This window comes from Notamacropus eugenii, chromosome 2 (assembly GCF_028372415.1).
Source record: "Notamacropus eugenii isolate mMacEug1 chromosome 2, mMacEug1.pri_v2, whole genome shotgun sequence".
In the NCBI taxonomy this organism is placed as follows: domain Eukaryota; kingdom Metazoa; phylum Chordata; class Mammalia; order Diprotodontia; family Macropodidae; genus Notamacropus; species Notamacropus eugenii.
This window is the reverse complement of record NC_092873.1, coordinates 429152844-429175780: the sequence shown is the minus strand read 5'-3', so window position 1 is coordinate 429175780 and position 22937 is coordinate 429152844. Positions and strand designations below refer to the sequence as shown.

Below are 22937 nucleotides of genomic sequence, written 5' to 3'. Positions count from 1 at the left end.
TTTTGAGAAGAAGTTCATAGACTGCCAATGGAATCAATGATACACAAAAAAAATTAAGAACCCCTGATCTAGAGGATGGCAATGAGGAGGGTGAAAGACCTTTAGTCCATGCCTTGTAAAGAGTGCTTAAAGACAATGGGTTAGCCTGGAAAAGAGAAGACTAAGCAGAGGGAGAAGAGGACGCAATGACTGTGTTCACATATTTGAAGAGTTACAATGTAGGAAAGAGATTAGACTTTTCTGTCTGATCCTATAGGACAGAACCAAGAGCAATAGTTTCAAAAAAGAAAATTTAGGCTTAGTCAGAGAAAGCTTCCTAACAATTAGAGTTGTCTAAAAATGAAATGAAGTTTCTTGAGAAACCTCCTTGAAGGTCTTTATAGACCTAGAGCTGGAAGAAAACTTAATGGCTATTTAGTACAATTATCTCATCTTACAGATGAAGAAACTTTGGCTCAAAGAGGTTAAGTGACTTGCCCAAAATGGCAAAGGTAGTAAATGACTGATCTGTGATTGGAACTCTGTCCTGTGACTCCACATTAGCAGTCTTTTCTTACAACACAGGTCTTGTCAAACAGCTTTCTGTGTATTGAGCACTGTGCTAAACATAGGGGAATATAAAGAAAAATCAAAATCAGTCCCTACCCTCAAGGAGCTTACTTCAAATAGAGGATGCATACGAGATCAAGTGAGTTAAAGAAAGATAATTTGAACCAACCACCACTACTTGTGTCTTTTTCCTCTGATCTTTACTGAATGACTTACCTCCTTCTTGATGATTAACACCCATGGATTTACCTTATCACTCCTGGGAACACGAGTCTGCTTTCTCCTTCTTAGTGAAACTAGCTCCACCTTGTTTTTTGGTTTTTGTTTGTTTTGTGTTTGTCTTTAGTTTTCGAAGAGGTCCCTGGCATCAAGATGGTGATGTAACTTGCAGTTGACTTTGATTTGAGTGAGGGAGGGCTGTGCAAGGTCACCAGCCTCACCTTCTCCTTCAGAACCATCTGGGTCCAGTGGCCTGATAACTTATCTGGACAACTGGAGAAGGCCCAGGATGCAATGTAAGACCCTGGCCCTTTCTGGCTAAGGTCTTATCACATTGTCATTTTGAGTGAGATACACCCATTCATTGAATAGGCTTCTTTAAGTAGTTACTGAAGGGATGACCGTTTAAGCTCCACGCTGTAAATATGAAGAACCTCATACCTATTGCTTTGTTTCAAATGTTCAGCTTGCACTGTTTCTTCTATTGTGCTTCCTTCTGTCTATGTAAATCTTTATCCATTCCCCAAGGCCCAGTTCTCCTACCTCCTCCATGAAGCCTTCTCTAGTACTCCATCCCATTCCTATCCATCCCTTCTGTGAACTTATATAGTACTTATAATGCTCTCTAATTGTTTTCTGGGCCTCAGCCTTGTCTCCCCAAATAAACTGTGAGCTATTCTGGGTAAAGACCTGTGCTGGCAATAAGAGGGACACAAGGGTCCTGCCTTTGTGCAGCTTATGATTGCCTGGGAGAGAAAAGAGATGGACCCAAATAACTGATTGAAGTTGTGTTTGAAAGTGCCTAAGAGGTACAAAGTCCATTCCATAAGAGTCCAAAGTCTAGGGAAGCACAATATGCTCTGTAAGCACAGGGCAGAGGGAACTGGGCCCATCTTTAGGAATCTTGGATAGAACCTGATCAGAGCAGGTAGAACATATGCATGGTGTGGTCAGTTCCGTATGAGGAATCCATTGTAGGACTCTACTCTTTTACAGGAGATCTTTAACGCTCTCTCCCATATCAAAGGAAGAGATGAGGTACTGAATGAGTCCTGCCATGTTTATAGGTGGTCTTTGGCAAATGATATCAATTCAGTCCAATAAGTATTTATTAAGTACCTACTGTATGACAGCCACAGTGATAGACACTTTCTCCCACCTCATCAATCTCAGCTCGGGTGCTGATTCTAATGGCCATTAACAGCAGGGCAAAAGAATGAAAGAGCTTCCTGGAAAGGGACCGAGGCAGCTGATGATACAGTAGATAGAGGCTTGGGCCTGTAGTGAGGAAGCCCTGAATTAGCCCTGTTGACTATAAACAGGTCACTTAATTTCTCATTGCCTCAGTTTTCTCAACTATAAAATGAGCATAATAACACTACCTACCAGAGTTGTTGTGAGGATGTTTAAAAAAAATAAATCATACTTAGCACAGTACCTGGTACATAGTAGAAACTATATGGATGCTTATTCCTTCATCCCTTAAGCCACCTGGCTTCCTCATTATAGAGGAGGGCTGGAGACACAGATCTGAGAGTCATCTGCACTAAGTCATGAAGTGGATAGAGTACGGACCTGGACTCAGAAAGATATGAGTTCAAATATGGCCTCAGAAATTTATTAGCTGTATGAACCTGGGCAAGTCACTTCACCTCTGTCTGCCTCAGTTTCCCAATGTGTAAATGGGAGATAATGACAGGAACCTACCTACCAGAGGTGTCCTGAGGATTGAATGAGATAGTCTTTGTAAAGGGCTTTGCAGATGTGATAGTCCTACATACATGCTACTTATGCCCAATCTGCAATAGAGCATTGGTATTGGTCTGATCAAACACAATCAGACACACTGTACCTTGAGTCCAAGGTACGCCATAGTGATGTCATTTTGGTCCTCTTCAAGAACGAAGGATGACAACCACATATGTGCCAACTAATTATAATAAAGACAATAATTTTGTCCATAGGGGCTGGTGAAATCACTGAGAGAGTGTGGAGAGAGGAAAAGAAAATGCAGGACCAGAGGTGGGGGGACAGTGGAGGCCAAGGAGATAGAGAATGGATGGCTACCTAGCAAGGGAGCCTAAGAATGATCAATGGGACAGGGATGGAAAAAACCAGAAAAGAATAATACCATGAAAACCCAGGGAGGAAAAAATATAGAAAGGGAGCAGGTTTGGGGGGGGAGGGGGCCCGAATGTCACGTAAAAGAGGAGTTGAACCCTAGAGGACAGAACCCAAAACAGTAAGTAGAAATTGCAGAGGTGGGATTCAACTGACTGTAAGGAGGAACTTTTTAGGACGAAATGAGGTCCTTATAGTCGGGGGGAAAAGAAGAGTAAGAAGTCCCTGACAACCTGTTGGGGAATGTTATAGTGGGGAATTCCTAATGAGGCGCAGATTGAACTAAATAACCTCTCAATCCCCTTTCATCCCTGAGAGTCTGATTTAGACTGTTTAAAAGAGTAACTGAGGCAAGCTATATAAGAGGGCTCAGTTTTTGTTACCCTGTTTAGGCTTGTATAGATAAATTCTTTATTTCACTCCACGCCCCGCCCCGCCCCGCCCCCCTCCAGTTTGGACTGAAAGGGCCCCTTTACCAGTGCTTTTCCTGGGCCAGATAAGAGACTGCCTAGCGAAGGGAATGCAAAGCTGGGGAGAGAGGAAGGAGAGATGCAATCTCCCCTAGCCACTTTTACTCCCCTTTAAGGACTGCCTGGTTACCGTCCTAGGAAAGAAAACCCCTGCATTCCTTCCCTTTAATTCCAGTTTATTGTTAGAGCGGCGAGGCAGCTGGCTAATCCTCGCAGACCTGTAGGAGCCCAAGCTGGAGCGCAGAGGAGCAATTCTTGGCCAGTCTCTGGGTAAGGGGAAGCGGCTTCTTTGGGGGCCACACTGTGCTCTCCACGGCTAGCGGGAGGCATGCAGCCCGCGCTGGGCGGAAAGGCTCCTATGGCCATTGCGGGGCAGGCAGGGGAGGCACTGGCCAGTGAGGGGCTTGGGCGGCTCCGGCATGTCATTGACTCTCTTCCTGTTCTGGGTAAGTTGGTGCTGCTTTGGAAAGTGGCTCGGGACCAGAGGTCAGGGGCAAGGCTCCCCCAGGGGGTGACTGGGCATTTTGGCTAGGGCTGGGACCAGCTCTTATCCTCTTCGCACTTCTCTGGGGAAGGGAAGATGCAAAAAGTGTCCAGGACCCTGGAAGACACCCCGCACCGCACCGCTTCCTAGAGGCTGGTGACCGGGAGATCTCCAAAGGGACATCAGACCTCTCGGTCTGTCGGACACCAAGCTTCCTATCTTGCGTGGGTGCACACGCATGTGTGTTCCTCCTCGGTACCTCACCGTTGTGAGCCTCAGTTTCTTCATTTGTAAAATGGGGCGGAGGTGGTGGTGATTGCTGCTCCTCCTACCTTGCAAGGCAGTCGGGGCGATCACAGTAAGGTAACGTACAGGAGAATGCTTAGCTCTATAGAAATCTAGGGGATTGTTTTTATTGTATTCTGACTGGATGCCGAACCCATTCATTTAGCGAACAAAAAATGTTTTGAGTATGTATGTATGTATTAAATGCAAGGGAGCATGTTGGGGTAGTATCTCCTAGGACTCGGGCCAAAGATCGGTTCTGGGCTCTTTCATATCTAAAGCATACGGACTCTAAAGGATGCGAAAATTACCACTGTGATGCTGCCAGTCACAAGACTGCTCCTTGATTTCCTCCAACCCCCAGGCTCCTTCTCCCTTTTTAAAACTTCCTCATTAATTCTAAAGATGAAACATCAAAATGGGAGGGGGGAGATCTAGAACTCCCTCCCACTCGCATTCACACCCCTTACCCTTTTTCTCTCACGTAACTTTGACGCACAAACATTAACCCTGCAGTACCACCAAGAGGCTGTCAGCATGACCCACAGCCAGCAGCTTGGTTGCAACTCAGGGCCAGCCCAGCTTAGCCCAACCTAGCCAAACTGAGTCCAGGGCAGCCCAGCCCAACCTGCTCCTTTGCTCTGGAACCAGACAGAGGGATCATCAGCAAAGAGTCATACGAATCAAGCAGGTAGCATCCTTAGGATGGATGGGTCCAGTTCAAGGTCAGAAACCACTGAGACAGAGCTCATATTCCTCTTGACTGAAATCATTAAGCCCAAAAGAAAAAACCTGAAGGATCCTTCCCAGTTCTAAAATAAGCTTTAAAAAGAAAGTTGAACATCAAGTATTTAAAGCTGTGGGGATTTTTTAAACTTATGGAGGACTTTGAGGAAATAAAGTATATTGGGGAAGGAAAACTGAAGACTGATATTGGGGTGCAAGGGGAAAGCTGGGGCTAGGTCCAAGGGAAGTGTGGGAGAGTGAACAAGAGAACTCAGACCTGATTCTGGAGGATCATAAACCTGGTATAATTACTCTCTAGACATCCAAAGGGTAACTAGGTGGCAAAATGGATTGAGTGCCAGTCCTGGAGTCAAGGACTCATCTTCCTGAGTTCAAATCTGGCCTCAGATACTTACTAGCTATGTGACCCTGGGCAAATCAGTTAACCCTGTTTGCCTAAATTTCCTCCTCTGTCAAATGAGCTGGAGATATAAATGACAAACCATTCCAATATCTTTGCCATGAAAACTCCAAATGAGGTCGCAAAGAGATAGACAGGGCTGAAAAATGACCGAACCACAGACGTCTAAGACTTGTGACTACTTTTGCTTAGTGAAGATATAGCAAAGTTATAACTTTGAGAATGGGGGCACAACTTTTCTCAGATCAGTTGGATTGTATATTTCAATGTGAGTTGTTCAGGTCGACATTCCATAAAAGGTTAATAAGGGCAAGAGGTGGATGGAAACATTCCTCCAAGAGACTTTGGAAGAGGTTAAAACTGCAAGAGGGGTGTTCATGTGGGTGTAGGTGTGTATATGTGGGTAGGTAGGGAATAGAGAGAGAAAAGAAAGAAAGAAAAAGAAAAGAAGGAAGGAAGGAAAGAAGGAAGGAAGGAAGGAAGGAAGGAAGGAAGGAAGGAAGGAAGGAAGGATGGAAGGAAGGAAGGAAGGAAGGAAGGAAGGAAGGAAGGAAGGAAGGAAGGAAGGAAGGGAGGGAGGGAGGGAGGGAGGGAGGGAAGAAAAGTGTTTAGAAATGAGCAAGGACTGTTCTTATCCTGCTTTCCCTCATCTCTCTGTCTTTGCCTTTTTGCTCTGGTTGACTTGCTCTGCTTATCTTCCATACCTGGAAAGGAATCTCACTCTACCCTACCCTCATCTCTATCTCTTGAAATCTTCCCCTTCCTCCAACTCTCTACAATGCTGCCTCCTCCTCATTGAAGCTTTCCCTGATTCTCACCAAGTCATCGTTCCCTTTTCTAATTTATGATATCATATTCTGTCTCATAGCTATTTGTGGACATACCTTATTATACCCCTTACAACTAGGTTTGTAAACTCCTTAAAGGCAGAAACTACCACTTTTCCTTTGAATCCCTAGCATCTAGCTCAGTTTCTCACTGGATTTGTGATTTTATCAGCGTAGGAGGCTCCCAGTGAGGAAACTTTATCTACCAATATCAATCACTATATGGAATCATAGGATCACAGACTTAGAGCTGAAAAGGGCCTCAGATGCCTTCTGTCCATTTTACAGATGAGAAAACTGAGGCCAGAGGGGTCAAGAACCTTCTCTATAACTTTGAATCTTAGAGGGTTGACTGTCAAACTGAGATATTAGATGACATAGTCAGAGTTTGTGTCATCAAAGATTTACTTTGAACCCTGATTTTCCTGACTCTGAACCTGGCCATCCACTACCCCACCCCCTCTCTTACCTAATACTAGTGGGCAGTGAATGAATATTTGCTAGATGGATGTATGCTTGAAAAGAAGCAGCTGTGCAGATGTTCTAGATTAGAAGTCAAGTCTCCTAGACCTGCTGCTTTCTTGAGGGAATGTTACTTACTTGGACCTCAGAGGACCTGTCCTGTCATTACATAATTCTCATGGGTGCCATGGGCTTCCTGTGGGCTTAGTGGTAAAATCCATAGTCAAAACCGCACTTCAAATTGTCTGAACCTCAGTTTTCCTATCTGAAAAATGGAAATAGCAATAGCAGCCAACTCACGGGTGTCTTGTGAGGATTAAATGAGCTATTGTAGATAAAACATTCAAATAACTTGAGATAAAAGCTCAAAGTATTATATTAGCATCAGCTACTATTACTATATATGCATTTCAGTGTCTAACAGACTTAGAAATTGCTAAGTCCTCTCTTACATCACATATCATTATTAAATAAGACACAGTCTCTATCCTAAAAGGGAAGAGGACTATCCCTCCTTTTGGGTAGGGATAGGGGCAGGGGGAGAAGTGAGGAGGCAGAAGAATTTATATATAGAAATAACTCTAATTCCCACCTGGTACAGTATGTGCCCATCTTATCTGATTCCACAGATCTATTTAGAGGTGCAAAGCAGTAATTCACTATGCCCATTGATTGCCTGCCTTTACATCTACAATACATCTCTTTCTCCCTACCCAAGAAGACTTGGGTAAGCATGGCCAAAGGGATGAGACTGGGCAGTAGGAGTGAAGAGCTCTGAGTCTGTGGAATGATGGTAGCAAGGTAGCCACAGGTTCCTCCCTCCCTTTGTGTGTATGAGATGGAGAGAAAAAGAAAGCAGAAAAAAAACACCTTCAGAAAAGGGGAGGCAGTGGACACTATTACCGAAGTAGGAGTGGGAACAATTCTGGCTGAGACTGAAAAGAATCTCGGAGAAGCAGAGTGTATCTGTGTATCTCTCTCACATACATACACACACATACACACAGACAAACACACTGAGCCAGAAATAAATTGCCGCACAGGGCGAGAGTGACGGAGGAGGCAGCCCGCGCCAGAGCCTGGGAGGAATGAATGAGCTGCAGTATAAATGAATGAACGGAGGCAGCCACTGAATCAGGAAGCAGGCACGGCCAGCCCTACACCAGCAGACGTGGATGTCAATGGAAAGGGGGTTGCTCCCCGGGGGCAGCAGCTGCCGTCACAAAAGAAGGCTCAGTATACCATCCAGTGCTAAGTGGGTCTGGGAGAGAATGGGGGGAGATTTTTGGCTCATTGCAGAATCAACGTCCCCAGGTGGTGGTAGATGGGAGTTGGAGAGGAAGTGGCTTGGTACATAGCCTTCTGAAGGTCATTCTATCCCTCTGGACAAGATGTCCCTTAATGGGGCCTAATGAGATGGAGTTCCTATTATCTTCTGCCTACTAGTCATGGTAGAGCTGTTGCTTATAGCAAGAGCATTTCAGAAGGACCTCAGTAATTTTTCCCCTGTACTTTGTGTTGCCCCAGCTCTGAATTCAGTGCCTTGTCCAGTGGAGGGTTCCAGGACTCCACAAAGAAAACCACAAAGAAAACAGTCTAGCCCTGGTGCAAATACCAGAAGAAGGGGATAGATAGGCAGTCCCTCAGAGTGCCTGGTTCTTGCCTCTATGGGAATTTTGGAAAAATAGGTGGGCCTATTTTTGGGAGAGGAACCCCAGAAACAGTACTGGAGGTTACTAAATGTGGGCAGTTGAGCCAAGTATCACCAAAGAAAGAACAAAGATCACCTACCTCACGTGTAAGATCCCTGGGGGGAAAGTCTTGCTGCCCCCACACTGGTTAAAGCTCCAGAGGGCTAAATGCCAAGAAAGGGAAGTGTTGTTGAAAGTAGTGGAGAATTCAATTCAAATCAACAAACTTTTATCAAACCCTTGATAAATGCAAGCACTGAGTTTAAAAAGAAACCATTCTAGCTGTGAAGGCACTTACATTCCACTGGAGAGGACAGATCACTTACACACATAGAATAAATACAAGTAATTTGTTGGAGAAGGGAGTAACAACTGAGAGTCTTTACAGCAAGCATAGTACCTGAACTGAGCCTCAAAGAGAGAAAGCCTTCTTGTTGCCTGCAAGAAGGTTTTTCTGCTCCCCCTTGATGCTAATGCCTTCCCTCTTGGATTATCTCCCATTTATTCAGTATATATATCTTGGTTGTCTGCCCCATTAGACTGTGAACTCCTTGAGGACAGAGACTATCTTCTGCCCTGTATCTCCATTGCTTAGCATAATGCCTGGCACATAGCAGGTCCTTAATAAATGCTTGTTGACTTGACTCAATGAAGGAAGAGTCAAGGTGTCATGGTAACTCAAGGCAGGACCAGCATGTGCCAATAATTAGAGAAATCCTCAAGTAACAAGAACAGGTTGGGCAAGAAGATACAGTGCAAAGGCAAGGCCAATCAGAATGGCTGAACTGAATGCAGTGTGATGTGGTAGACCACCGATATAAAAGGGCATGAGACAAGCCTATAGGTCATTGGTTGGGAAAGATTCAGACTCAACCCAATGTACCAAAGATTTGGGAGCTAAATTACTACATGCATAGGAGGCAACAAATACTTTTCTGAATTCAAATTGCTTCCTAGAAATATAGGTCTTTTTCATTCCGGCTGACACTGGTGCCCTCTGAGGTCCCTGGAGGACTCCTATGACTGAGTTACCCATTTTGAGTCATCATCTTATTTCAGAGTACCCTTTCAAGGACAAAGAAAACTTGTCATGTGAAGACAAGGATCATGTTTTAGCTCAATGGGTACTTAATTAATACTGGAAATGAGATGATTTTCCCTGGAGAAGAGAATGTTGGGCATTAAATACATGGTAGTCCCAGGGGAAAATGCTCATTTCTTCTTCAGCTCGAATGAAAAAGACTATAAATATTTGTAGAATTATCTTAAATTGAGCTTGTCATTATCAAAGTAGGGACCAACGTTAGACTTTTTAGGAGATGCTTATGGAAGAGAATGTTTAGAGCATGAAAGAGATCACTAGGAATATTTTATTCTTTAGCATTTTAACAAATGAGAGTAGTATTACCTGATAAGAATATTTCTTAGATACAACACTTACTGGAAAAAGAGATTGGCATATAAGACGTCTACATTTGTCTCGTAGCCCAGAGATTCCAGAATTCTTTGGGGTCCGTGGTTCTTGTGCTCATGGGCTGGCAGGGCCACTGAAGTTGATTAAATGAATAGAAAAGAGTTTTGCTCCCCTTATGAAAAATCCGATTTGATGTCCCCTCACCCTTGCTTCCTGGTTTCTGTGACTTCCTTCAAGATTCAGCTCTAATCCCATCTTCTTTGGGGGCCTTTCTAGCCTACTCCCACCTTCAGTGCCTTTCCTCTGAGATTACCCTTCACCTACTCTATATAGACATAGCTTGAATACATATGGTTGTTTGCATGTTGCCTCTTCCGTTAATATGTGAGCTCCCTCTATGAGGAGAGGAATCATTTTTGCCTTTCTTTGTGTTCCCAGAGTTGAGCACAACTCTGAGATTATTTATTGTTCATTCATGACCCCTTTTGGGGTTTTCTCTGAAAAACTGCTGACATGGTTTGCCATTTCCTTCTTCAGCTCATTTTACAGATGAGGAAACTAAGGCAAACAGGGTTAAGTGACTTGCCCAAAGTCACACAGCTAGCTGCTCTGAGGCCAGATTTGAACTCAGGAAGATGAGTCTTCCTGATTCCAAGCTCAGGGCTCTACCTAGCTGCCCTCCTAGAATATAGTAAGCACTTAATAAATGCCTGTTGACTGACTCAAGGGAAAAAATGTGGCTAATGGTAGAAGATACTTTGAAATACATAATGCTAGGTAATCTTGAGGAATAGGGTAGAGGCAGCTGGGTAGAGCAGTGGATAGAGAGCACTGGCCCTGAAGTCAGAAAGACCTGAGTTCACACCTGGTCTAGGACACTTACTAGCTGTGTGACCCTGGGCAAGTCACTTAACTGCTGTCTGCCTCAGTTTCAACATCTGTTAAATGAAGATAAAAATAAATCCCGCCTCACAGGGTTGTTGTAAGAACTAAATAAGGCACTATTAGTAAAGTACTTAGCACAGTACCTGGCACACGGAGGTTCTTAGTAAATAATTTTGTTGTTATTCAGTCATGTCTGACTCTTCTTTCCCTGTCCAACAGAGCATAAGGGAATGGACTCCTTCCCCATAGACCATAGCATGCCAGGCCCTTCTGTCCTCCTCATAAATATGTAATAATCATGTTAATTAATGAACATATTTCTTCATAATAAATGCTTATTTTCTTCCACTTAAGAAAGTTCAAGAAGAAGAAAAGGAGCAAGATTCATAATGCAAATTATCTCTACCATATACCTCAGGCCTTGGATTCCTTTGATGAACAGGGTACCATTAAAGCCTCTTTTTCCTTTATATACATAAGTGGTTTGCATATTTCCATGATGTGATATGTCCCAGTCTTGTGGCAAAGGATGCATTTTATTAAAGATCACCTGACAGATAGCCTTTATCCCAAGGCCTGCTTGAGCTGGTCACATGTGGCTCATGAAGAGTTTAAAATCCTAACAGCAGATACTCTCATGAGATTGGAGCATTCCCTTTTGAATCAAAGTTACAAGTAATTTGCTTGACCACTGAAGGAGCTTCCTTAAAGCCTACTTGTATATGCTATTGAGTTAATGCTTCTCATCCCATAAATACCAATAGGAGTGACCCATGCAAGACCTCAGCTCTGCGCAGGCCATGTTAAATATCCATCTGAATTTTACACCATTATGGTAATTCCTTATATCTCCAAAAAATACCCACTAAAATGTAAAGTTTTCCCTGAAGGATAAAGTATGCCTTAAAGTAACCTAGACAAAAGTATTATGAGGTTATCAGATTTGCTTGTTGTCATATGACTCAGAGAAGGATTGAAAGGATGGGACACTGGACAGGTAAGTTTACATGGACAGGAAAAGGACTCAGTCTCTACAATACTAAGTCAGACAACAGGGAAACACTCATATCCTTTACTAATTGAACATCTGATGGCAAGCAAACACAAATGTGGTTGAATGCTATGCCCTTTATGTAGTCTGACTAGCAGAGCCAACTGTCAAATATGCTGAATCTAATGATTGGGTGGTGATGGAAGAGTAGCAGCTCCTTTAAAATTAGAAAGAAGCAGATGTAAATACTGGAGATGGAGTGTAGGAGCATCCAGTTAGGACTCAGTATCTAGGAAGGGAATGAAAGGCCCCACCTATCTCTGATGACTAGTTTTGCCAAGGGACTGTTTTAATCTAAGGCATCAGTGAAGAACCCTCTCTCTCTCAAGAGGCATTGAGTTTGAAGTCTCCCTCTCCTCTTTTTTCCTTCTTTTCATCCTTAATCGACATCTTCCAGGCCCCAGATCCCCAGCTATGACAGGGCTTGCTTCTTCAAATCTTTACTTTCCCTGGCCATTGGAGCAGAAGGGATGGATTCCTTCCCCAGTTCCTATCTCTCAGACTCTGCAATTAAAAGGTCAACACTCTGGGAGGTTAACATCCTACTAGGGTTTGAAGGATTCTTGTTTCCTTTCACCCTGGTTTCTCGAATTTTTCTAGTTGTCATGTGCCAGATGCATTGTGGGAAAGTTGTCATAGAAAAGTTTTTTTAAACCTCAATCTTTTATATCTCTAAGGACTCAGCAGAGTTGGCAATAAATACTTGAACTGAGATTATTTGCTGTAGTTTAGAGAATATTGGGTATTAGTATGATAATCTTTAGAGCAGCTAGGCAGTAGAAATGCTCATCTACTCTCCAGCTCCACTAAAGAAGATAGTCCATAAGTATTTGTGGACTTATCTTGAATTGGGCTTATCACTACAGAATTACAGACTGATGTTAGACTTTTTAGGAGAAGTTTATGGAAGAGAATATTTAGAGTCTGAAAGAAGTTGCTGGAAATATTCTATTTCTCAGCATTTCAAAGAATGAGAATAGACCTATATGGCAAGAATTCATAGATAAAGTGCTTTCTAGAAAAAAAAGAAGACTGGTATATATGACCTGATACAGTCCTCTTGTAGCCCAAAGGCTTTAAAACTCTTTGGGGCCCTTGACCCTGTACCAATGACTCGTCCTAATAAATGCAACAAACACTTACCGAGTCAGAGCTTGATCAACCAGCACATGTTGTTCAGTCATGTCCAGCTCTCCATGACCCCGTTTGGGGTTTTCTTGGCAAAGATACTGGAGTGGTTTGCCATTTCCTTCTCCAGCTCATTTTACAGATGAGGAAGCTGAGGCAAACGGGTTAAGTGACCTGCCCAGGACCACACTGCTAGTAATTGTCTGAGGCTAGATTTCAATTCAGGAAGATGAGTCTTCCTGATTCCAGGTCCTGAACTCTATCTACTGCACCATCTAGCTGCCCCTTAATAGACATTTGATGGTTTGAATGTGCTGGGAAGGATACAAAGATAAATGAGATACCCTCTTTGTCCTCAAAGAGCTAATAATCCACTAAGGGAGCTAAAACATGCACACAAATTATGACAGAAAGAGCAGATGATCCACAAGCATTTAACAGGTGCCTACTGTGTGCTAGGAACTATGCTAAACACTAAGGCTACACAGACCAAAATGAAACAGGCCCTGCCCTCAAGGAGATAAGAGTCTATTAGGAAAGACAACATGCATATGACTAAGTAGAGACAAGATATATTTTTGGTTGGAGAAGATACTAGTACCTGGGGGAATCAGAAAAAGCTTCCTAGAGATTCTAGAGGCATTACTTGAATGGAATTTTGAAGAAAATGGCAGATTCTCAAAGGTGGAAATGGGGAGTATGTTACAGGGAAACAGTGAAGAGATGCAGAATATCAATAACGCTATTGAGTAAAAAGCAAGTCTGACTATACTATAAAGTATAGTAAGGGGAATAATATAAAATAAAGTAGAAAGGTAGTTTGGGCCTTGGTTGTGAAAGGTTTTTGAAGATAAACAGAAGAGTGTATATTTGAGAAATCCGTTGTAGACCAGCATCATCCTCAAATAGAAACAGATCTCTGCAGGATGCATATTGACTTAGAAAACCACAAATTAACATTATCTGTGTTGTTTTGTATTTTTATTTATTTTGTTATATATGTCTTACATCTTAACTGTAAGTTAGGAGTTTGCTTCAAATCACTTCTCAGATACTTACTAGCTTTATGACACTGGACAAGTCACTTAACCTAATTCTTCATCTGTAAAGTGAAGGAGCTGGACTAGATAACCTCTAATATCCCTTCCAGCCTGAATTCTTCTGGTATAGGCCCCAGGTATCCCCAGAATAGCAGCTAGGTGGCACATCAGATAGAGTGCCAAGCCATGGAGTCAAGAAGGCTCATCTTCCTGAGTTCAAATCCCACCTCAGACACTTACTAGCTGTGTAATCCCAGACAAGTCACTTAACCCTATTTGTCTCAGTTTTCTCATCTATAAAATGAGCTGGAGAAGGAAATGGCCAACAGCCCTAGTATCTTATCTTTACTAAGAAAACCCCAAATGGGGTCACAAAGTTGGACACTACTGAAAACAACTGAACATTTCTTGGAATGGAAAGCCATATACCTGAGCCTTCCCTTCAGTCCTCTCCAGACTGCCCTCTTGGCTCTCTGAACCTTCTCTATCATGCCTACCACAGAAACCTCTTCACCCTGGAAGTTCATATCTTTCCTAGACTTCTCACACTGGATTTACTCTTTGCCCCTGTGGCTTCTTCGTCTGGTTGCGTGGTTCTTTTCCAGATGTTCTGTTTTAAGGAGAACACTCTGGCTAGTCATGGCTTCATTCCTATACACATTACACTCCAGACTTTCTCTTCCAAGCTGCCATGGATATTCCTCTCTATCCTTTTTTTTTGGGGGGGGGGGGGAATGTTATCTTTCCCTATTAGAATGGAAGCTCTTGAAGGCAGAGAATGTCTTTCTTTCTGTCTATATTTGTATGCCTAAAGTTCAGTACAGTAACTCAGAAATAGTAATCGCTTAATAAATACCTGTTAACTTATTGACTTCGCTAGATATACCTAGCTTCATCAGTGGGAGATCCAGGAATCTAATAGGGTCTTTGTTCTGGATTTGGATCTAGAAAAGCCTTCTTTGGAGGAGGGGGGAGGTTGAGGAAAGGAGGACTAGGAAAGACTGCTTTTCCATCTAAGTTCCTTGAAGAGGACAAACCAAGGGCTCTCTCTCTCTTAGGCCATTAGCCAGAGCTTCTTTCACCAGCACCCAATAAATAAATACATGAGACAGCTGGTCAGAGAGGAGAGCTGCTGTCAGCTCTGGCGCAGGTCAGTCCCTACAAGAGCAGAACCTAGACCGCCTCCTCTGAGCCTTGGACAGTGTTCTCCCATCCAAAGCCAGTATCTTTCTCCCCCCACCCCAAAGGAATATCCAACATACTTTTTAGGAAAGTTCCTTTTCCCTAAATAACCCAGCTCCTCTGGAACAGATGATATCACCACCATAGATTCAAAAGGCTTATTCATATGGAAGGAACTTTGGGGATCACCTAGTCCAATCCCTTCCTTTTTGATGGGGAAAATGAGGCACAGACAAGGTCACACAAAAATTAGAAGAGCCTGAATTTGAACCCAGGTGTTCTGACACCCAATCCAGTAAACTTCCTTATCCAAGAACAAACCTCATCTGGCCATTCCAATGTCTAGTCCCAAGTGGTCTCATTTGGAAGGAAGCCTCCATCTTTCAGTGGCAATTCTTTCTCTGCTCCTGCCTCTTACCAAATTGCTGTTCACTCACTATGGATAGAAAAGAATTCTTAGGAAACATGACAATTAGGGTTATATTTTACTTGGCTTTGAGAAACCTGGGTCTGAGCTGGGTCATCTTACGGAAGTTTTCGCTTCTATTAAAAATTCTACTTTTTTTGGAGCCTTCCTTGGACACTCCCAGTCCACAATGGTCTTACCCTCTCCTGAATTCTATAGTTCTTTTTGTCCAGATTATTCATTTGGTGCTTAGAATATAGTCACATATTTTTAGTAGCTGCTCATTTCTCCCACAAATAGATTATAAAATCTAAAGGATTATACATCTTCGGAACCCCTACAGGACCTATATCACAGTGCTTCAAGTCATAGATAATCAAAAAATAATCTTTGGTTAATAAGGAGTTACATGAGAATCATCCCTTTCCATCAATTAATGAATCAGTAATCATTTATTAAGCACCTACTAAGTGTCAGGCACTTATATGAGGCACTAAGTATCTGTAGTACCTGCATAAGAATTACTAACTATATTTCCCAGGTGGAGATGTTGAGGTTGAGGCAGAGTAATTTATTAAAATCACAGAATATGTTAACCAGAGGTTCTTAATCTGGCGTTCATGAATATATATTTTTTAAGCATCTTGATAACTGTGTTTCAATGTGATTGATTTCCTTTGTAATTTTTTATGTCTTATTGTAACCATTTTTTAAAAATTATACTGAAAAGGGGTTTATAGGCTTCACTTGTCTGCAGAAGGGATTCATGATACCAAAAAAAAAAAAAAAAAAAGATTAAGAACTCTTGTAAATGGTGGGGTTAACTGAATCTTCTCTCTCTCTAGGTCCAATGCTTTTTTCCATTTTAACGTAATTAGTTCCTTTCTCGGGAGGTTTGCTCCCTGAGAGCCTGGCCTGTTCCTAGCTAGCATGGCACTTTTATGCGCTCCACTGGTGCCAAAGATGGTGGCTGTCCAACCATCCATGTCCTAGGCTGTAAATGCAGGTTTCTAAACCCAACAGGCTGCAGCTGCTGTCCCCAAGCTTGGAGGCCAAATCAAAGTTGTTATAGAAATAGAATGAGGTGCAAGAAGCACATTGGAAACAGAAAATGAGATTCATATTAAAGTTTTATCATTCTTTGAAATTATCTATTGGGGTTAAAGAGGAGGAAAAGGAGAAAGTCACTAGCATCAGAGAGAAAAGAAGATGGCGCATAATATTAGACAGGAACGGAACCTAGTGTCAGGGTCAACTGTTGGATATTCCTTTGGAAATGTGCCCCAGCTCAAAACTTTCCATGTAAATTGGCCAGTTTGGGCCGTTAGGATAGGTTTCTCAGAAGCATGAGGGGCCTGGTGCTAGGGGACTGAGTATGGGGAATCTCAGAAATGGGTCCCTTAAATCCTGAAACCGCACTGCAAAAACAGGTAAATGATTAAGTTTAAACATATGGGGCATGGAGCATATGATTGGAAAGCTTTTTATTTTTATTATTTTTTTGGTTCAACCAAGTATGCTTCTGGGTTTTAATCTAATTTAAAGGGATAGAACAATAAATGAAGTTTTATTGCTAGCACAATGTTAATACCTATTGGAAAGCAGGTGGTTACTCTGGGGGGAGGGTTGAGTTCCTCGAGGTGCACTGTGCACAGGAACAGCACCCCCATAGCCATTGCCTGCTTCCCAGTTGGCATCTTATAAACTAGAAGGCTGTTTATATCCAGAGGCCTCCTCTATCCAAAGAAATGAAGTTCAGCTGAGAATTTGGTGTTGGTAGTGATGGAAAAGGAAGAGTCACACCAAAAATCAATAATTTTTTTAAATAAATGAAGACACAGGGGGATTGATGTATCATTGCCTGCGGACAAATAAATATACTGCCCTCTCCCCCCCCCCCCAAAAAATAAATAAAAGAAAATAGATGCAGATATAGAAGACATCAGAGCTGGAAGGAAGCTTAGGGATCATTGAATCGAAGTCTTTTCATTTATAGAAGATGAAACAAAGGCCAAAAGAGATTAAGTGAGCTACACAAAATCACCCAGAACTTCGCAGAGGAGGAAAGCAAACATGTGGCAAATTTCAGATCACGAGATATAGAGTCAGAGTTAGAAGGGACAGCTATTCCAACTCCCTCACCTTACAGATGAGGAAATTAAGACCCATGGAGATTCAGTGGCTTGCTCAAGGTCACACAGATAGTGACAGGGAGGGGATTCTTTTCACTATACCGCAATGCCTTTCTCTACCTCATTCATATAATATAAATAGAGCCTATGTCTATCTTTACCTAACATTCCCCAATATTGTCCATACCATCCAACTAAGACTTTGTCTATACATCAAATACTATGACAAAAATAAAAGCATTTAGTCAAAAAGTCAGGTGGCCAACATGAAAATTAAAAAAATAAAAACCTTGTGTTTTGGAATGAGTGTTGCTCTTTTTTTTAAAGTTTTGTGACATCTAGCCTAAAAGGTAACAAAAGCTTCATACTTCATCCTCCCTACACAGTATCTGCCTCTACTTTATAGTCACACTGTTCTCCAAAGCATTTCCCCTCCTTACTTTGTTTTTTTATTTAATTTTTAATTTATGGAATAAAACGAGCATTACCATAACATAGTATGATAAAAAAGATGATTGCACATGAATCTGAGAATCTGTTATGTACATCTTACTATTCCTTTTAAATATATAATAAAGTTGTCATGTAAATTTTTTCCCTTTTTTTCTTCCTCCCCTTCCCACGTCCTAGCAATGGCTAACATTAGACTCAAGTGTGTGTGTGTATACATACATACATACATACATATATATATATGTAAAATCATTCTATACATACTTCTATTTATCAGGTTTTTTTTTTTCCTGAATGCAGATAGTATCTTCCTTCACAGGTCCTTTGCAGTTAATGTGGGGATTTATGATAGTCAAAATTGCTTATTTGCTGTAAGTTATTCTTAAAACAACATTGCTGATGTACACAGTGTTCTCTTGATCCTGCTCATTTCTTCATTATTTCGTACAGGTCTATCCATGTTTTTCTAAGATCATCAAGCTCATCATTTCTTGCAACACAGTAGTAATCTATCACAATCATATACCGCAACTTGTTTAGACATTCCCCCATTGGTGGGCACCCCTGCAATTTCCAGTTCTTTGCCGCCACAAAGAGAGCTGCTATAAATATTTTGGAACATATGACATTTTTTCCTTAATCATCTTTGGAAATAGACCTAGTAGTGGCTTTGCTGAGTCAAAGGATATAAATCCTTGGACCTATCATCCAAACTGGATTAGTAGCCAATCTTATAATTACGGAGACCCTGAGCAAATGGATCAGATGACCCAAATATATCTACCAGATAATATTCAATCAAATATGATTATTAGGGGACCTTTTTGTGGGTTTTTTGTGGGTTGTCATTCTCTAAAGCATGAAACTAACCTCAGTCTATCCCCCAAAGATGTTAGAGGGTTCCACAGATTTCAGAGAAGCTAGTTATTTTAAGGGAGGCTTTCATCAGAGACGTTTCTAGTTTTCTGCACCTAGAGGGAGAGTGGGATAATTACCGCTAATGTCAACAGTGGTTCCTCGTCTATCATTCCTTCCCTTCTCAGAGCCCATTGTCTAAGTAGAGGAGGTGGCAACTGGGAGATCAGCCAGAAGAACAGAGGGAGGCAGTGGCAGCACCTCCTGATCCCTGATCTACAATCAGGACTTAATTCAATTAATTATTTATTGAATATATGCCCAGCACTTTACTAAGTATGATGGAGGATACAAAAATATATTATATGTGAAATAATTAGAAAATAGTACAAGACAGCATGATCTAGGTGAAACAATAGAGCACTGAGTTCAGGAAAGTCTAAGTTCTAGTCTAAAGTCTGCCAAACTGTGTGTTTGGGCAAGTTGCCTCAGTTTCCTCATCTGTCAAATATATAGATAATAATGGTTTTTCTGCCCACCCCACTGCATTATTATGAAGCTTTAATAAGAAGAGGTATGCACAAGAGCTTTGAAAAGTATAAAGTACTATGCAAATGCAAGCAATTACAAAGTATTAAACTGATAATGATTAAGTATCCGAAGCTGCATTAGTGTCAGCTTCCAGAAGAGGAAGGTGATAATGCCTCTTACTCTGCTTTGGTAAGACAAAATCTGGAGCATTATACCCAATTATGGGCCCCACATTTTAAGGAGAACATTGATAAAGTGAAAAACATTTACAAAAGGGTGACCAAGATGGGGAAGAAATAAGACAAGTAAGGATTGTTCTGAAGGAACTGGAAAAGGTTAGCCTGGAGAAGAGAAAGTTTGGCGTGACAGAGGAACACGGATTTAGAATTGAAATGGACCTCAAAGGTCATCTGGCCAAATTCTTTCCTTTTACAGGTGAGGAAATGGGGTCCCATAAAGATTATGTAATTTGCCCAAAGTCACACCTTTAGTAAATATCAGAGCCAGAATTTGAACTCCAGATCCTCTTTCTTCTCTACTCTGGCTTAACTTATCTCCATACTCAGACCCAATCCCAAGATCTATGATTTTAATCTTTGAATCCCTTGCTACCCTAACCTTCTGATATTGCTGACCCATAAATACTCATTTCTAGGTAACTCTCATCATATTTCTCTGCTTTAGCTCCAGTGCTGCTGACTGTTACTAGAGAAAGTTAGGAAATGTACCTACTACAAATTTATGATATGTGAATTTAGCTGAGCCCTCACATTTGTCTAAGTACTGCTACGCTACTTTTATTCATTCCCACAGGGACTGTTCCAACCATTTTCTTCTCTCCTTCTCAGTCCCCAGCTCCCATCATATCCCAGAATCAACACTCCACCACCCTCCCATAGTAACAGTTTTCATATGAAAGAGTATCATGTGCAAGCAGAAGCTGGATGACCACTTGTGGGTGAAGTTGTAGAGGGCAGTCTTGTTCAGGTAGAAGTTGGACCAGATATTCTCAGAGTTACCATCTGATTCTGCGGTTCTGTGACATAGTAGCATGTTGTTGTACTTCACTTTTCTAGTACTAAGTAACTACAAATAGAGCAGATGTCCATCAACCAGAGAATGGCTAAAAAAATATGGTGCACAAATATGGTAGAATAGTACTGTGTTGTATGGTGTTGAACACAAGAAATATCAAGAAGCATTGGAAGACTTATATGAGCTGATGCAATTAAGTAGAACCGAGAAAACAATATGCACAATGAGTACAACACAATAAATGGAAGGAATAACAAAATCAAAACTTCTTTTCAGAGGTAGAAGAGTAGGGGTCTAGAACACTGCAATATAATGTGTATGATGTAGTATAATACATAATATGTATAATATGATGCAACGCTGCAATAAAATATTCAATATTCAATATGATATAATTAATATAATGTAATGTCAGACCTGGTTGATTTGCTTGTGATTTTTTTCTCTTGTTTATTTTTTTTACAAGGAGTAGCACTCTGAGAGAGGAGAGAATATAGCAGGGAACTGAATGTGAAGTGAAACCAAGATGTTGTAACACATATTTTTTAAATATAATAATTGTTTGTTGTTGTTTAGTCATTTCAGTTGTGTCTGACTTTTCATGACTCCATTTGGGTTGCTTTTTTCTTTTTGGAGACAGTTGGGGTTAAGTTACTTGCATCATACAACTAGTAAGTGTCTGAGGTCAGATTTAAATTGAAGTCCTCCTGACTCCCAGGCCAGTGCTCTATTTACTGCCTCACCTAGCTGACCCCCTCCCACCCCAATTTGGGGTTTTCTTGGCAAAGATACTGGAGTGGTTTGTCATTTCCTTCCCCAACTCATTTTACAGATGAGGAAACTGAGACAAACAGGGTTAAATGACTTGCCCAGAATCATGGAGCTAGTAAGTGTCTGAGGCCATATTTGAACTCAAGAAGATGAGTCTTCCCGACTCCAGTGCTGGTGCTCCATCTGCTGTGCCATCTTGATATTCAATAATTACATTAGGAAGTGATAAAGGAGCATACATAATATAAACTAGAAAGACTTCATGGAGGAAGGTGACTATGGGAGAGGATTTGGGTTAATAGGGGTCCCCAGGGCATGAGAAAGGGCAAAAAGATAGAAATGGGTATGATGTGTGTGAGGAAAAGGAGTAGAAACCAGCCTGAATAACACTCCAGCCTATATGAAGCCACAGTAAAATAATAATGATAATGATCAAGGCAACTACCTGAGTAATTTGGGAATGAGGGACTTTTTACTTGTTTCATTTCTGTCTAATTCAAAGAGTTCCCCTGATAATGATAACGTCTCATTTTGCCTTGCTTTCCAATTTACAAAACTCTTATCTCACCATAACCCAGGTGGTACAAGTATTTTTTGTCTCAGTTTGTAAATGAAAAAGTGAGCCCCCAAAGGGATTAAGTGACTTACCCACAGGCACACACAGCTTATAAGTCTGAGAATGCAAAGCCAGGTTTTCAGTCTCAATGGTCAGCCCACCACAAGACACTGCCTCTCCTTGTTCCTAACTGTTAACTATGGAGATACCCTCATGGGCCAGAAGTGAGTCTTATTTGGCTGTTTAGGAAAGCAAACAAGTGAAGTCTCTTCTTCCCTTTCTTCTCATTTTCCCCACCCTTTCTATCCTCTCCAGAATCCCAAGCTTCAACTCTGGAGGCAATGGGCCGAAAAGAAGAGGATGACTACAGTTCTTGGAAGAAGCAGACGACCAACATCCGGAAAACTTTCATCTTCATGGAAGCACTTGGATCGTAAGTCCAAGGAAGATGCAGTCATGACATTGAGCCAATCCAGTTAGGGGAGGGCAGGCACCATTCTGGGGCTGGCTAAGACTCTTAGCAATTGGCAAGTACTCTATGCAGCCAGGACTCAGTTGACTAAAGAATACTCTCCAAGGAGCAAAATAATCTTTGAAAGGGGTTGGAGGGTTGGGAGTATGGAGGAGGGGTGCTTTTGAGGTACCAAATTAGTCTTTTCTTTTGTTCTTTCTCCAATCCATTTCCCTAAATACCAGTCTTTCTTCCGGTATCACTATCTATCTCTGCCCTCTTATTTACACAGACAAAAGAAGTTGTCCATCAACAAATGTAAGCTGGTCCAAATTTAACCTTCAGATTGGGTTAAACCAAGCCTGATGATGTTTGAATGGTGATGTGTTTGAATTCGTTTCCAAGGGGCTTAAATGAATTCCAAGGATGATTGTCACTAGTGTAGACACAACCATGATCTATATCTACCATTATCTACCATTAAACTGTGCCATGGATTCAGGAATTGGGGTTATTTCAAAGGATATATCAGGACATTTTTAAGATCTGAGAGTCAAACAGGGGGAGGAGGGACAGGCAAGGAGTTGGCAGATAAATGGGATGAGTAAATAGGGAGAAAATGAGGATAGTAGCAGAAGACACCAGGGTCTTCTCATCTATCCCTTTCTATTCCTGCCCTCCCCATCCCTGTCTCCCAATCACACTCTCAGCTAAGAGAGATGAATCCTGTGAAGTTCCCTAAAATCCCCTGGGAATGTCCTCTGGGCCTTCCTCAGAAAGCCACTGGCACTG

General features: G+C 41.7%; 1 protein-coding gene across 1 annotated transcript in view; it reads left to right on the top strand.

Annotated features, from left to right (window-relative positions):
• The first annotated feature begins 3299 nt into the window (after positions 1–3299).
• CAMK1G (calcium/calmodulin dependent protein kinase IG) overlaps positions 3300–22937 on the top strand; it is a 47862-nt gene continuing 28224 nt past the window's right edge. Inside the window, exons 1-2 of the mRNA XM_072647949.1 lie at positions 3300–3629; positions 22010–22127. Of these exons, the coding sequence (XP_072504050.1) occupies positions 22036–22127 (92 nt within the window). The 5' untranslated portion in view covers positions 3300–3629; positions 22010–22035. The remainder of the gene's footprint in view (positions 3630–22009; positions 22128–22937) is intronic.